The 12,577-nt window shown below is 50.7% G+C and overlaps 1 protein-coding gene across 1 annotated transcript in view; it reads left to right on the top strand.

Annotated features, from left to right (window-relative positions):
* The window catches only part of LOC111156268 (xylosyltransferase 1), a 297,991-nt gene that overhangs the window by 220,702 nt on the left and 64,712 nt on the right, over positions 1-12,577 (top strand). Inside the window, exons 6-7 of the mRNA XM_022517037.1 lie at positions 2,634-2,806; positions 3,856-4,058. Of these exons, the coding sequence (XP_022372745.1) occupies positions 2,634-2,806; positions 3,856-4,058 (376 nt within the window). The remainder of the gene's footprint in view (positions 1-2,633; positions 2,807-3,855; positions 4,059-12,577) is intronic.

Here is a 12,577-nt window from a genome sequence, read left to right as displayed (position 1 = left end):
TGGCGTGTAGTATAGGCTAAGTTAATATAGCATGGATCGATGAGTTGATAGATGGTCGGAAGAGTGGGGGCATGGATGATTTGCTTTGAGGATGATGGGTAAGCAGATAGATGGATGGTTTTAAAGATGATGAGTGGATGGGTGGAATGGATGAATGGATGGTTGGTTTTCCGGATGATAAGCCATTGAATGCTGTGCTGGATGGGTAGCTGAATGGTTTGCTGGTTGGGTGGTTGGATATGGATGGATGGCTGGTTGGATTCCAATGGATAGGTGGTTGGATTTGGATGGACGGATGGATGAAAAGATGTGATCTTCTTGGCCACCTAGAGTCAGCCTCCCACATGGTAGAGGAACCCTCTGTGCAATACCTGTGATAGCCCTCGAATGCATTGCCTATCTCCCTGCAATGGCGAATTCACAGGGTATTTCATTAACAAGCAGAATTATTATCAACTTTTCCAAAGTCTAGGCATGGTAATGTAGTGTGTGTTAGCGTTTCAGGGGATTGGCTCTGGAAACAGACCTGGGTTTGAATCACAGCTGAATCAGTTACAGCAGTGTGACCTTGAACAAACAAATCCCTTGGCCTCTCCAGGCTATGTTTTCCTCATTAGCAAAATGGGACTAATAGCACTCTCCCACAGGACTGGTGAGAGGATTGAGTGAAATGATGGACGGCAAGGGCTGGTCAGTGCTCAGTAAGATGCATTGTGATTGTTACGGTACCAAACCAGAATGTACCCCTCCTATAACTTCTTTCTTCATCAAGAACCAGAGGTGTGCCAGATACTGTTACAGCCTTGTGTGTTTGATGACAAAGAAGGCTGAGACAGCCCCTCTTCTCATGGAGCTGATATTCCAGTGGGGTGCTCAAACAGTTAACAAGTGAGCAGGTACACGGTTTCAGATGGTGTTAAATGCCATGCAGAAAGTCGAGCTAAGGTGAGGTAGAAGAGAGTGATGTGGCTGATGGTGGCAGGTGGTCTTTTGTTGAGCTGTGAACTGATGACGGGAAGATGCAGCCATGCAAAGATCTAGGGAGCTAGAAGAGCCAGGGAGAAGGTACTGAGACAGAAGCAGACTTGCTCAAGGGAAAGAAAGAAGGCCAGGTCCAGGGTGGAGAGTAGGGCAGTCGGGGTACAGAGGCCTTCCCGAGCCAGAGCACGCAGGCCACAGAGGCTGTGCCTTGTGATTTGGACATTAGCCATATTAGTTTCATCCTGTCCTCTGGAACAGCCTAGAAGGAGCCTTGTTCATTTACAGCCATTCAGCTTTCCAGTGACACTGACAGGCTCCTGATCTCCTGACCTCTAGACTAAACACTCCCAGTTCTCTGTTTTCCAAGTTGACACCCCAAGTTGACACCTGCAGCTATGACCCTGACAACATTCTGGGTCTCATAAACCTAGAACCCAGAAGAAACCAGGTTTGACCCAAAGGAAATCAGGCTGAAGAGAGGCAGGAGAGCTCTCGTCAAAACTGTAATAAACTAAGCCATTGATAAGCTCTGTACCCCCTTGAAACCCTGCCCTGGGAGTGTTGGCAAGGGCAAGTAGGAGAAAAGGAGCCTTTAAGGCTACTTCTAGAATAAAAGACCTCTGGAATCAGGGGGATGCAGGTGGGTCTGATACAGGATCTGGGTGTTCAAAGAAAACTGCGCTATGTGGTGGCTGAAGTCCAGCTGGGCTGATGGAGTAAGTCACATAGTGCTGTTAGGGTCCCGTCACTTGGCATTGCTTCCTCTGTGTTCTCTTCCTCTCAGGTGATCTTTCTCCATGTGGGGTTAAAATGGCTCTTAGAATCTTCCAGTTTTGTGTATACCAGAAAGGGAACCTCTCTAATCTAGTTGTTCCAACAAAAGCCTAGAATTCTGTGTTCTGGGCTAATTAGCTTGGGTAGGTCACTCATCCCCCTCTGAACCATACAGTCTGTTGCTAGGGAGATGCTGTATTCAAACTGGCCAGGCCTTGAGCTCTGGGACCTTCCCTGTCACTGATAATGGAGGGAGACCCTCCCCATCCATAGACTGAAAACAGAGGAGGGGATGATGTCCTCCAAAATACTGCATGATAACGGTTTCATTGTGCCAGATGAGTAAGCTCTAGAGATCTTCTGTACGACCTCATGCTTCTCATCAACAGTACTGTACTGTGAACTTAAAAATAAGAGTGCAGGTGTCATCTTACCTGTTCTTTCCACAGTGTTTACCAAAAAAGATGCTGTTCCAAGGAGAAGGGAAAGTGGAATCTGGGCAGGCAAAACCTGTTCCTGTGTCTTCTGTTTCCTAGCTCAGAATTAACTGCTCCTTCCCCTTCAGAGATACCTCTCATTTCCTCCTGCCTTGTTTGATGGTTTAATACAAGTCTTTATGTCTCCATCAGCTTTTAGAGCTCCTTGGAGGTGGGAACCTCAGAGCACCTCAGAGCCCCCCAACGCATGCACCAGGACAGCGTAAGGGTCCAGGACAAGCTTGCTTAGGCTGCCTGAGGTTTTAGGGCCCCATCTGACCATGACCATGCCCTTCAGATAGTCCCCAAGATGAAGCATCGGAGAAGCTCCCCATCCTCCCCCCCCCTGCAAAGAACCTGGGATGCTCACCCCACCCTGTGGTCTCTCGGGTCTCCCCCCAGGCAAAGCCAACAAGAACGTGCAGTGGGACGAGGACTCGGTGGAATATATGCTCACCAACCCGGTCCGAATCGCCTTCGTGCTGGTGGTCCACGGCCGCGCCTCTCGACAGCTGCAGCGCATGTTCAAGGCCATTTACCACAAAGACCACTTCTACTACATCCACGTGGACAAGGTGAGGACCCCCGCCCGCCCCACGCCCCCGGTTGTCACTTGCTGGCTTTCTCCGCCAGTCTGTCGGCTCCTCTCCAAGCCGGCCGCCCTTTCAGGCAAGGCTTGTGGGTTGATCAGGGGCTTCTCCTCGGAGCCCCTCCAGGAGTCTGTGTGTGTGTGTGTGTGTGTGTGTGTGTGTGTACATGCATGCATGTAAGCACGTGTGTGTGCGCGCGCGTTTGCGTGTTAGTTTCAAAGTTCCCAGCTGTGACTTTAGACTTTCTCCGTAAAACTTTTCCTCACTGCCCCACTGGCCCGTGCACTTCCGGCCAGTTTGGGAGGCTGGCCATCCCAGAGGTGGGCACATGTTTCCCATGAAGGGCCAGGTGGTAAATATTTTAGGCTCTGCAGGCATATGCTCCTGCCACAGGGACTCCGCTCTTCATTGGAGTGGCAAAGCAGCCCTGAGAAATGCACGTGTCTGTGTGGCTGTGTTCCAATAAAACTTTATTTACAAAACCCCGCAGCAGGCTTTCTGACCCCTGCACTGTCTTGGCGGGGAGGTTTTTGTTGGTCTGCTGACCCCTTCGTCAAGAAGGCATAAGGGTGTTAAATAAATAAATAAATAAATAAATAAATAAAAAAGAAGGCATAAGGGAATGGTTGATCCCAGCAGGCCTGTGAGAGAGGGGCCGGTGGAGGAATCCCGCCCCTCGAAATACTCACCAGGTTGAGACACAGTCACACTTCCTAGCTGCTCATCCTCAGACTGCATGCGTCAGTCTTTAAAAATGCAGAGTCCTGGGCACCAGCCCACGCCTCGTGAGCCCTTAGCTCAGAGGTGGGGCCTGGGAGTCTGCATTTCAAGGAACTGAAGGAAATTTTTAAAAAATAACAAGGTTTTGAAAGCCACTATAGAAGGGACACTCCCAGCTGGAACCAGTTCCTTGGCCAAGTCCGCGTTGTTCAGAAGCCGTGTCACCTAAAGGGGAAGGGAGACAGGGGGGTGAGGGGCACGTCTGCCCATGTTCTGGGCCGCTGAATGTCCCTTCTTCTCTCCCCGGGGGAAAGCGCTCGAATTACTTACATCGGCAAGTGCTGCAGTTCGCCAGACAGTACAGCAATGTTCGTGTCACACCCTGGAGGATGGCCACCATCTGGGGGGGCGCCAGCCTCCTGTCCACGTACCTGCAGAGCATGCGGGACCTCCTGGAGATGACCGACTGGCCCTGGGACTTCTTCATCAACCTGAGCGCCGCCGACTACCCCATCAGGTGAGGTGGCCTTGCTCTCGCTGGAGGCCGGGGCGCGGGTGCTTTGTGCCCCAGTGACACACCGCAGAGGCCTGGCCTGTGAGCTCCTTCTGCCTGGGATCCGAGTCGGACCCAGCTGCGTTCACGGGTACACGCAGGAGCCAGAAAGACCCCTACCCAGCTGGAGTTTCCATTCAAGTTGGCATGGGGGGAAAACAAACAAAATTAGTAAAATGGCACACGAGAAAAATAAAGCAGAACAAACCAGCAGGGAGAGTTAACAATTTTAGCAGGAGCGGCTGGGTGAGTCCTTCCCGAGAAGAACAGGAGGAGGAGGAGCGAGTGTCTGGGACCGGGAGCGTGGCCTAGGCCGAGGGAACAGCAGCTGTGGGGTCCTGAGGTTGGGGTTGTGCTTGCTGTGCTGGGGGAGCAAGGGGGCTCAGGGTGGCTGGAACAGAGCAGGTGACAGATGGAGTAGTAGGAGGTTAGAGAGAATCCTGGGGCAGGATCAGGTTGCTTCTAGAATGTGGGTGCCGCGGGCGTGTTTGATTCGGGGCAGGACCGGGTCTGACTCTGGTGTCGAAAAGGGGAGCAGAGAGGAGGAAGGCAGGTCTGTTGTGATGGCGCAGCAGTCACGGACACGCACGTTTGGGCTGTTTGAGGCTCACTCTGTGTGTGCGTGTTTGGTGGCTACCAACTTGTCACAACTGAAAGGCTTGCCCACGTTTTAAGATTGGGAGGTTTCATGTGAAACTATAAAATGGGGAACTGCTCTCCAACACCAGCCCCGGGTGCACCTGTGGGCCCTTGGCCACAATTGTGTGGAGCTTCCCCAGCAGCCGGCAGCCCCAAGGCCCTAAGAAACTCCGATGCCACCAGGAAGGTCTGTCCCTTTGCACAAACACTGATCTGCTCTTGAAAATCGGCCATAAGCAGAGGAAACCCCTCTAAAGATGTCATGAGGTTTTAAAAAAAAAAAAAAAAGCAAGAAAATGAGCTTTATTTCCTGCCAGAAGGCCACTTTTTGCTTGACTGTGTCTTCCATCCTGATTTATTGGTGGGGCTAAAAAGGAGAAGAGGATGGGGAGCAAAGGGCGGGGCCTTCCTTCCTCTGATGGCATGAGGGCAGGGGGTGGGGACAACATTCCTGCAAGAGCCAGATGAAGGCATCTTAAAAAAAAAATTTTTTTTTTTTTTTTTTTTAAATCAGGGCAGTTTCCAAGCAGGCACTGCAATGCCAACCACAGTCTAATGAACCCCCACGTACACATCACCTAGTTTCAGCTCGAATCAGGTCGTAGCCAGTGCCGATAGAGCTGTACCCTCCCCTGCTTCCCCATCAAAGTGCTTCCCAGACACCATGTCGTATCTGTAAGAGTTTTAGTGTGCATCCCTTTTAAGCTAACATCCACGTGACTGTCACACTTAAAATACTGACCGTCGTTCTTTGTGCCATCAAATATTGAGGCCTCACATCCCCAGGAGTTGGGGGTTGAACCAAATAAAATCCAGGCAGAGAGGAATATTCCCTGTTTAAAGCTAGAAACAATCTCTGTCTCCTTCACAGTGCGATTCTGGTGCCTTGGCGCACAAGAATCCTGGTACCCTCCTTGGCTTGGTGGCGTCTCATTGTCTGCTGGGAAGCCCTGGGCCCTGGAGAGGACCTGGGGATGGCACAGTTGGGTCAGTTTCGGCAGGGTCCACCTGGCACTCTTGAACCTGAGAAAGATGATAGTTGTTAGAAAGATCCCTGTTTTTCTTTTGTTCAGAGGAGAGCAAGGGTAAGCAGATTATGAAACATGGCTGGCAGATCTTAACTTACTTACTTACTCATTCACTTGTTCAGGGGCCCATTCCATAAACATGTGGTCAGCGACTCCTGTGCTCGGTCCTGTCTGGGCATTTAGTGAGCAAATGCGCCCCAAGCCTTACCTGATGGTGCATGTCCCCTAGCTGGGAGAATGGAATTAAAGGCACCATGTGAAGAGTGAAAGAGCTAGAAAATGAGGGGGTGGTGGGTGGGGGGGGACAGGGTCAGGCAGTCAGAAAGGCCTCTGAATGTGCCAAGTTTGGACTTGAGAACTGAAGGCTAAGAAGCGATTGTCAGGCAGATGAGAAAGAGCTCCTTCTCGACTAGAAATTCCCCCCCCCGCCGGATGCTCCTGACATTACTAGCCTGGATGAGTCTTTGTTGTGGGGACTATCCCGGGTGTGGCAGGATGTGTAGAAGCAGCCCCTGGCCTCGGTCCACTAGATCTGCTTATGCTGAACCCCAACTCGGGACAACCACAGATAGCCCCAGACATTGCCCAGTGTCCCCAAGGGGCAGAATTACTTCTGGTTGAAAACCTTTCCTGAGGGAGAGAACAGTCTGGACAAGACATGGGTCAGAGATGACCTTGCTGCATTTGAGAAATTTAAAAATGGAGGGAGTATAGTAAAAGAATGAGGAGAGGCAAGTGGAGAGAAGCAAGTGAAGATGTTCCCCCTCTGTCTTCCAGGAAAGGACTGAGTTCAAAAACATCCCCAAATGTTGAGCATAACAGCTAATAAGGCAGCCACTTCGTTCAACCCTCAAAGCAAACTTGTTTTATAGAAGGGCAACCCGGGACCCAAGTTCATGTAAGAAATACACGGCAGAGTGGACATGAGAACCAGTTCTCTGCTGTTCCAAGGCTGGTGTTCTTTCTGCTTGAAGTTGGCCCTTGGGGAAGTTAGCCAGAACTGGAGTGGCAAGATGGCCCCAGGGTACGTAGAGAGCACCTTGCGGGAGCCAGTCCCGCCCCTCACATGGGACCACTTGGCAGCCTGGAAGGTCCTTGGAGGTAGGAAGGTCACCTGTGGTCCCAAGTCTGCTCATTCATCCTGTAGACCCCTGGTGGAGACCCCGGAGGTCCCCTCATCCTAGGTCAAGGGGTGGTACTTGGCCAGAGACCTCTGGAGGTCAGGTGGGCATTCCTGTGCTCACGAGGCTGCCCCCTAGGGGCCCTTTGTTGACTTGCCACAACCATGGCCTCAACCAGCTCAGCCGGGCCAGGGTATTGGGATCTCTAGCATTACAGCCTCCAGGAGGGTGGGTAATGAGAGGCCCAGCAGATGGCTTAGGGTTCGAGTCTGAGTTCTGCCACCTCACTAGCCATATGACCATCTGCGAGGAAATTCATTCTTTGTGAAACCAGGATCCGATCACAGAACCTAGCAGAGGGTCGGGCACTTACCAAGTACTCAGTAAATGTCAAGTGTTCGTTCCTGAGCGGCATCCAAGGCTGAAACTCCTGTATGTCCGAGGGGCCCGGGAATCCTTTGCTAGACCACGTGCCAAACCGATTTTGGGTTTCGGAGAAGAGAGTTCTGGAATTTTTTGCTTTCTTAGCTTCAGTGCTCCAGGTCCCTTCTGTGCCTCGGTCTGTCTGTCCTTCCCTCCCTCTGCCCCCGCTGCCGTCATTCCTGTGCTCCCCCCATTCTTCTGCCCGCTTCACTCTGCCAGCCTCATGGCCAGAGGCACTTCACGCCTCAAGCCCTGCTGGTTCCTCCTGCTTTTGTTTCTGTGAAGTCGCCCCACGCAAAAGCATATGAATTTTGCAGATGAATGGTTTTATCCTGGGCAACTCTGATAGGCTTTCACTTCCCATCTGCCGCTCCATCTGTAGCTTCCAGAACCACTACTCCCATCCCGAGAAGGATGAGCAAACTTAGAAGCCTCCTCAAAGGGGCAGGAGTGCCCATCAGAAGTTTCTAAGAGGCTCTGAAAACAGAGGGGCTTTCCAAGGGCAGAACCCACCCAACGTGGCTCCTCTGGGCTGTTACAGATTCTACCCTACCTCTGTGTGTCCCCCTGCCCAGCTCGAACTGGGGAGCCAGACTCTTCCCCTCTCTAGCCATAAGGACTCACTGATCTCGACTGGCCCCCAGCCTTGTAGGCCCTGGACACTGAGAGCCTGGTCGCAGATTCTGAGCCATCACCCTGGCTGTGGGGACAAGGTGCACGGCATTCTGCACCCCAGTTTGTACACCTGAGAAGGGGACCTAGTTAGTACCTATTTCACAGGAACGTTAGGAAGTATCAATGAAATATTGAATATCCAGGGCTTCAGCACCGTACCTGACACATAGAAAGTGCTGGATAAATACAGGCTGTTGATACTCTAGCGGTGGAATCCTGTGGGCCTCAACCAAGCTGCTGACTTCTCTCCCTTTCCTCACAAAGAGACTAGCAAAATATTACCTGAACTCCCATCTCTCTTGAAAGTGGGAAAAGCAAAGTGGGGCGATGAAAACTGAATGTCTCAAGAAAAACGGGATATAATCAACTTATTTTTGAATGAGAAGCATGGTCCTGTGTTTGGAATATGCTGGCTACGTGTGTGTAAAGGATCCTTCCTTCTCTGCTGTGACATGACCCCCAGGGCCCACATGGGCTCCGGCTGGAGTTGGTTATGCCTCCAGGGCATGGACAAAATGAGGTGTTTGCAAACACTGAGACTCTGCCTGGTCTTGATCATCAAAGGATGTGGTGGGTCTGTTGAGTGTATCCTGCTTACTAAGGCAGGAGGCTACACTGGGCGACTTTTCATTAGTTGGGCTGCAAGGGACCAGACCAAAGCATTTCACACTGTTACTTGGCTTGGGCTTGTAGTATAACAGACGCCACACCGGCCATCCTTCACTAGGCCCTCTGTGCTGGGTCGCATCAGATGCACATAGGAGGAGAGCTGAGCGTATCTATGGCCCCTCGGGGGGCCTCACATTCTGTCCGGTGTGCACGCATATGCACGTGCGTATATGTGGCAGGGGAAAGAGTGTTGACATTTTTCAAGCTAAATCTGGGATCTACTATCTTGCCTCTTGGGGATCCACTGCCCTAAGGTCTAACCCAGTGGGGCCCACTCTGGGGACATTTCAGTGACCCTTGTCCGTAGACCCAAACTTCTGTCCTAAGCCACTAGCAGAGCCCCAGGCCAGGAGCATAAGAACCTCTCTGGGGAGCCTCAGCAGGAAACGTCAGCTCATAAAGACGGGAAGCAGGTGTCCGGGCTTCTCAACTGTCCTAAATACAATGTTGCCGTAACACTGATGGAGCAAAACTTCCATCCGGGTCCAGCAGACATTCCCTGCACACCTACTGTGTGTCCGGTCCTCTGCTGGGGCCTTTTACATGTATTTTATCTTAATCCTCATCCCTCAAAACATATCTTCCACCATGTAAGAAAATATGAGGAGGTTAATATTAAAACAGAACCTCTGGTCAGTGTTGTGGAAGTCAGACCCTTGGTTATGTTTAGCACACATCCTGGTCAGCCTAGGATCTGAAGTTAAATTAATCAGTACCGAAGCCCAGGCCTCCGTGTATAGTTGCTTCCTTTTCAGTCCTTGAGTCTGCCCAGTGGTTCTTTATTTTTTTTTTTCAATTTTATTTGTTTATTTGAAAGAAAGAGTGTGTAAGCGAGAGAGAGCGAGAACATGAGCAGAGGGGCGTGCCAGAGGGAGAAGTAGGCTCCCCACTAGACACCCAACCGACTGAGCCACCCAGGCGCCCCCTGCCCAGAGACTTTTGAGTGGGTCAAAGAATCCCTGTTGGTAACAGCGATTCACAACCACAGCAAATGCAAATGCAGCACTTAGTATATCCCAGGCATAATTCTAAGAGCCTAACGTAGTCCCGACAGCAACTCTATGTAGTATACATTTTTAGTATCCCCATTTTTCAGATGAAAACACTGAGGCACAAAGATGTTAAGATATTTGACTACAAGGATATAGCCAGTAAGTGGCAAAACCAGGAGTTGTTTTTTATTTTTTTAATTGAGGCAAAATCGACCTAATATAGAGTGAACCACTTTAAAGTGTTCAATCCCATGGCATTTAGGGCATTGATGGTCCAGTTCTAGAACATTTGTATCATCCCAGGAGGAGGCCCCGTACTTTGTAAGCAGTCCATCCCTCCCTATCCACCATGTCCCCCACCCAGACCCTGTCAACCACTAATTTGCTTCTGTGGATTTGCCTTTCCCAGATAGTTTGTACAAATGGAGTCATACAGTAGGGGACATTTTGTGACGGGCTTCCTTCACTTAACGTGTTCTGTCGGTCATCCACATTACACCCTGTATCAGCACCTCATTGCTTTTTATGGCTGGTGAGCTGTCTATTGTGTGGACACACCACCATTTCTCTGTTCATCAGCTGATGGAACTGGGATTCTTGGGAGTTCCCTGCAAGCCGTGTCTGTCAGCTTGGATCGTGCTGTGTGCTGAGAACGGAGGACCTCATCTGGTTCAAGAAGCTGGGGCTCCGTCCTTGAGAGTCTGCACAGCCCCTGGTAGTCAGGGACTCTTGCTGACTGAGCCCTGGGGTTGCTGGGGTCAGGCAGGGATGCTGATGGGACGTAGCCCTGTCCACAGAGGTCGGTGACCTGTCCCACTCAGCCCAGCCCCCATCGGCCTAGTTCCCAGTGTTTCCAGTTGGTTGAGACAGATTTAGGGGCTGAAGATGGAAAGGTGAAGGCCTAGGGTCTGAACACGAAGCTTACTTGTTCCTTCCTTCCTTCATCATCCAGTTCCCTTCTGAAGGCAGCTGAACGCAGTCCCGTACTCCCACAGATGAGTTCAGGAGATGGGGCTCTCTCTGACTTTCTCTGTTCCTCAACAGATATGTATTGAGCACCTACTGTGTGCCACTGTGCTAGGCAGCAGGTACTCAACATGAGAAGAAGCAGAGGTAGATCCTGCCCTCATCCGAGAGGTGAAGATCAAGCCAGACCCCCCTGGGTTCAAATCCCAGCTCTTCTGTTGTCTAGCTGTGAGTTTGGGCTTGAGAAAATCACTTAATGTCTCTGTACCTCGATCGCGTCATCTGTAAAATGGGGATAATATTGGCACCACCCCATATGGTTGCTAAGAGGGTTCAGTGAGTTACTGTACATAAAGTGCTTAGCACACAGCGCTATGTAGCAGCCATTGTTACTAATAGAAGGGAAGTGGACATTAAGCAGAATGACGAAACGGGTGAACGCATCATTACAAAGAAAGGCAGGTGTTCTGAAGGGAAGGAAGGAGGGATCTAGAAGCACCCAGTAGGTAAAGCTCACCTGGGCTAGGGGCCTGGGACAGCCTCCTGAAGAGGCAGCATGTGAACTGAGGTGTGTATGATGGGTGTTAGTACCTCAGTGGAATCATGAGGGGTCCCAGGAGAGCATTCTGGGAGACGGGATGGCCCGAGCAAAGGCCCAGTGGTAGGAGGGACCGTGGCATGTTCAAAGCTAATGTAGCTGAAACAAAGGAGCAAGGGATGGCCTTTCCACCAGTGAGGTAGGTCAAGGCCAGTCCCTGCAGGGACTTTGGATCACCTGATGGGTGTTGAACCCTTAGCCGTGAGCTGTGCGGTTTTAACGAGGAGAAATCATATTTGCAATATGGAGGGATCACTTAGGCCTTGTGGGGGACAGTTGGGAGGGAGACACAGGCGGGAGTGGGGAGGCAAGCAGGGCAGGAGGTGGTTGCTTCTGCTGACCCCAGAACCACGCCTAGAAAGTTCTGGGTGGTCTCCACTCCTCCCCAGAGGCAGGAGTCTGGGAAATCGTCATGAACTTCCTGAATGCAGGCCGCCATATGGCCTTCTGTCACACAGAGCCTGGCAGCCACCTTCTGTTTCGGGACCAGGGCCCCACCCTGCATGAAGTACCTCTATGGGGGAGACTTCCCAGGCAGAGGCTAGCGGAGAGAAGCCAGAATGGCCTAAAGGGGAAGGACCTATGGCTATGATATCTCTTTGTTCTTTTAGTTTTAGGCCTACGGTAAAATACCCATCACGTAAAATTTACCCTCTTAACCTCTTTTGCACTGAGTACATTCACTGGCACTGCTGTGCAGCTAATCTGCAGGATGCTTTTCATCTTCCAAACTGGAACTCTGTACCCGTTAAATGACAAATCCACATTCTCCCCTCTCTGGCCCCCTGCAGCCGGCACTCTGTTTCTGTGAATTTGACTTCATATAAACGGGATCGTACAGTACTTGGCTTTCCGTGATTGGCTTATTTCACAGAACATGATGTTCTCAGGGTTCACTTGTGTTGTAGCAGGTGTCCGAATTCCCTCCCTTTTTATGGCCGAGTAATATTCCGCTGTGTGCTTATTTGTTCCATATTTTGCTTATATGTTCCTCTTGTCAACAATGGATACTTGGATTATTTCCACCTCTTTTCCGCTGTCGGTAATGCTGCTGTGAACATGGGTGTAAAAATACCTCTTCACCTCCCTGCTTTCAGTTTTTGGAGGCATATACCCCAAAGTAGGATTACTAGATCATGTGATAGTTCTGTTTTGTTTTTGTTTTTTGAAGACTTTCCATACCGTTTTCCGCATCAACTTTCCAACCATTTTCTGCACAAAGATTCCCACCAGCAACGCAGAAGGGTTCCAATCTCTCTACACTCTCGCCAACATGTCATTTTTCTGGTGTTTTGATAGTAGCCATACTAATAGGTGTGAGGTGCTTCTTGTTCTTTTTAAGGAGCAAAAACTCCTGAAGCAGAGGATCCTG

This window comes from Enhydra lutris, unplaced genomic scaffold (genome assembly GCF_002288905.1).
Source record: "Enhydra lutris kenyoni isolate GAN:26980312 unplaced genomic scaffold, ASM228890v2 scaffoldscaffold45, whole genome shotgun sequence".
Classification (NCBI taxonomy): domain Eukaryota; kingdom Metazoa; phylum Chordata; class Mammalia; order Carnivora; family Mustelidae; genus Enhydra; species Enhydra lutris.
This window is presented reverse-complemented; position numbering and strand designations above follow the sequence as displayed.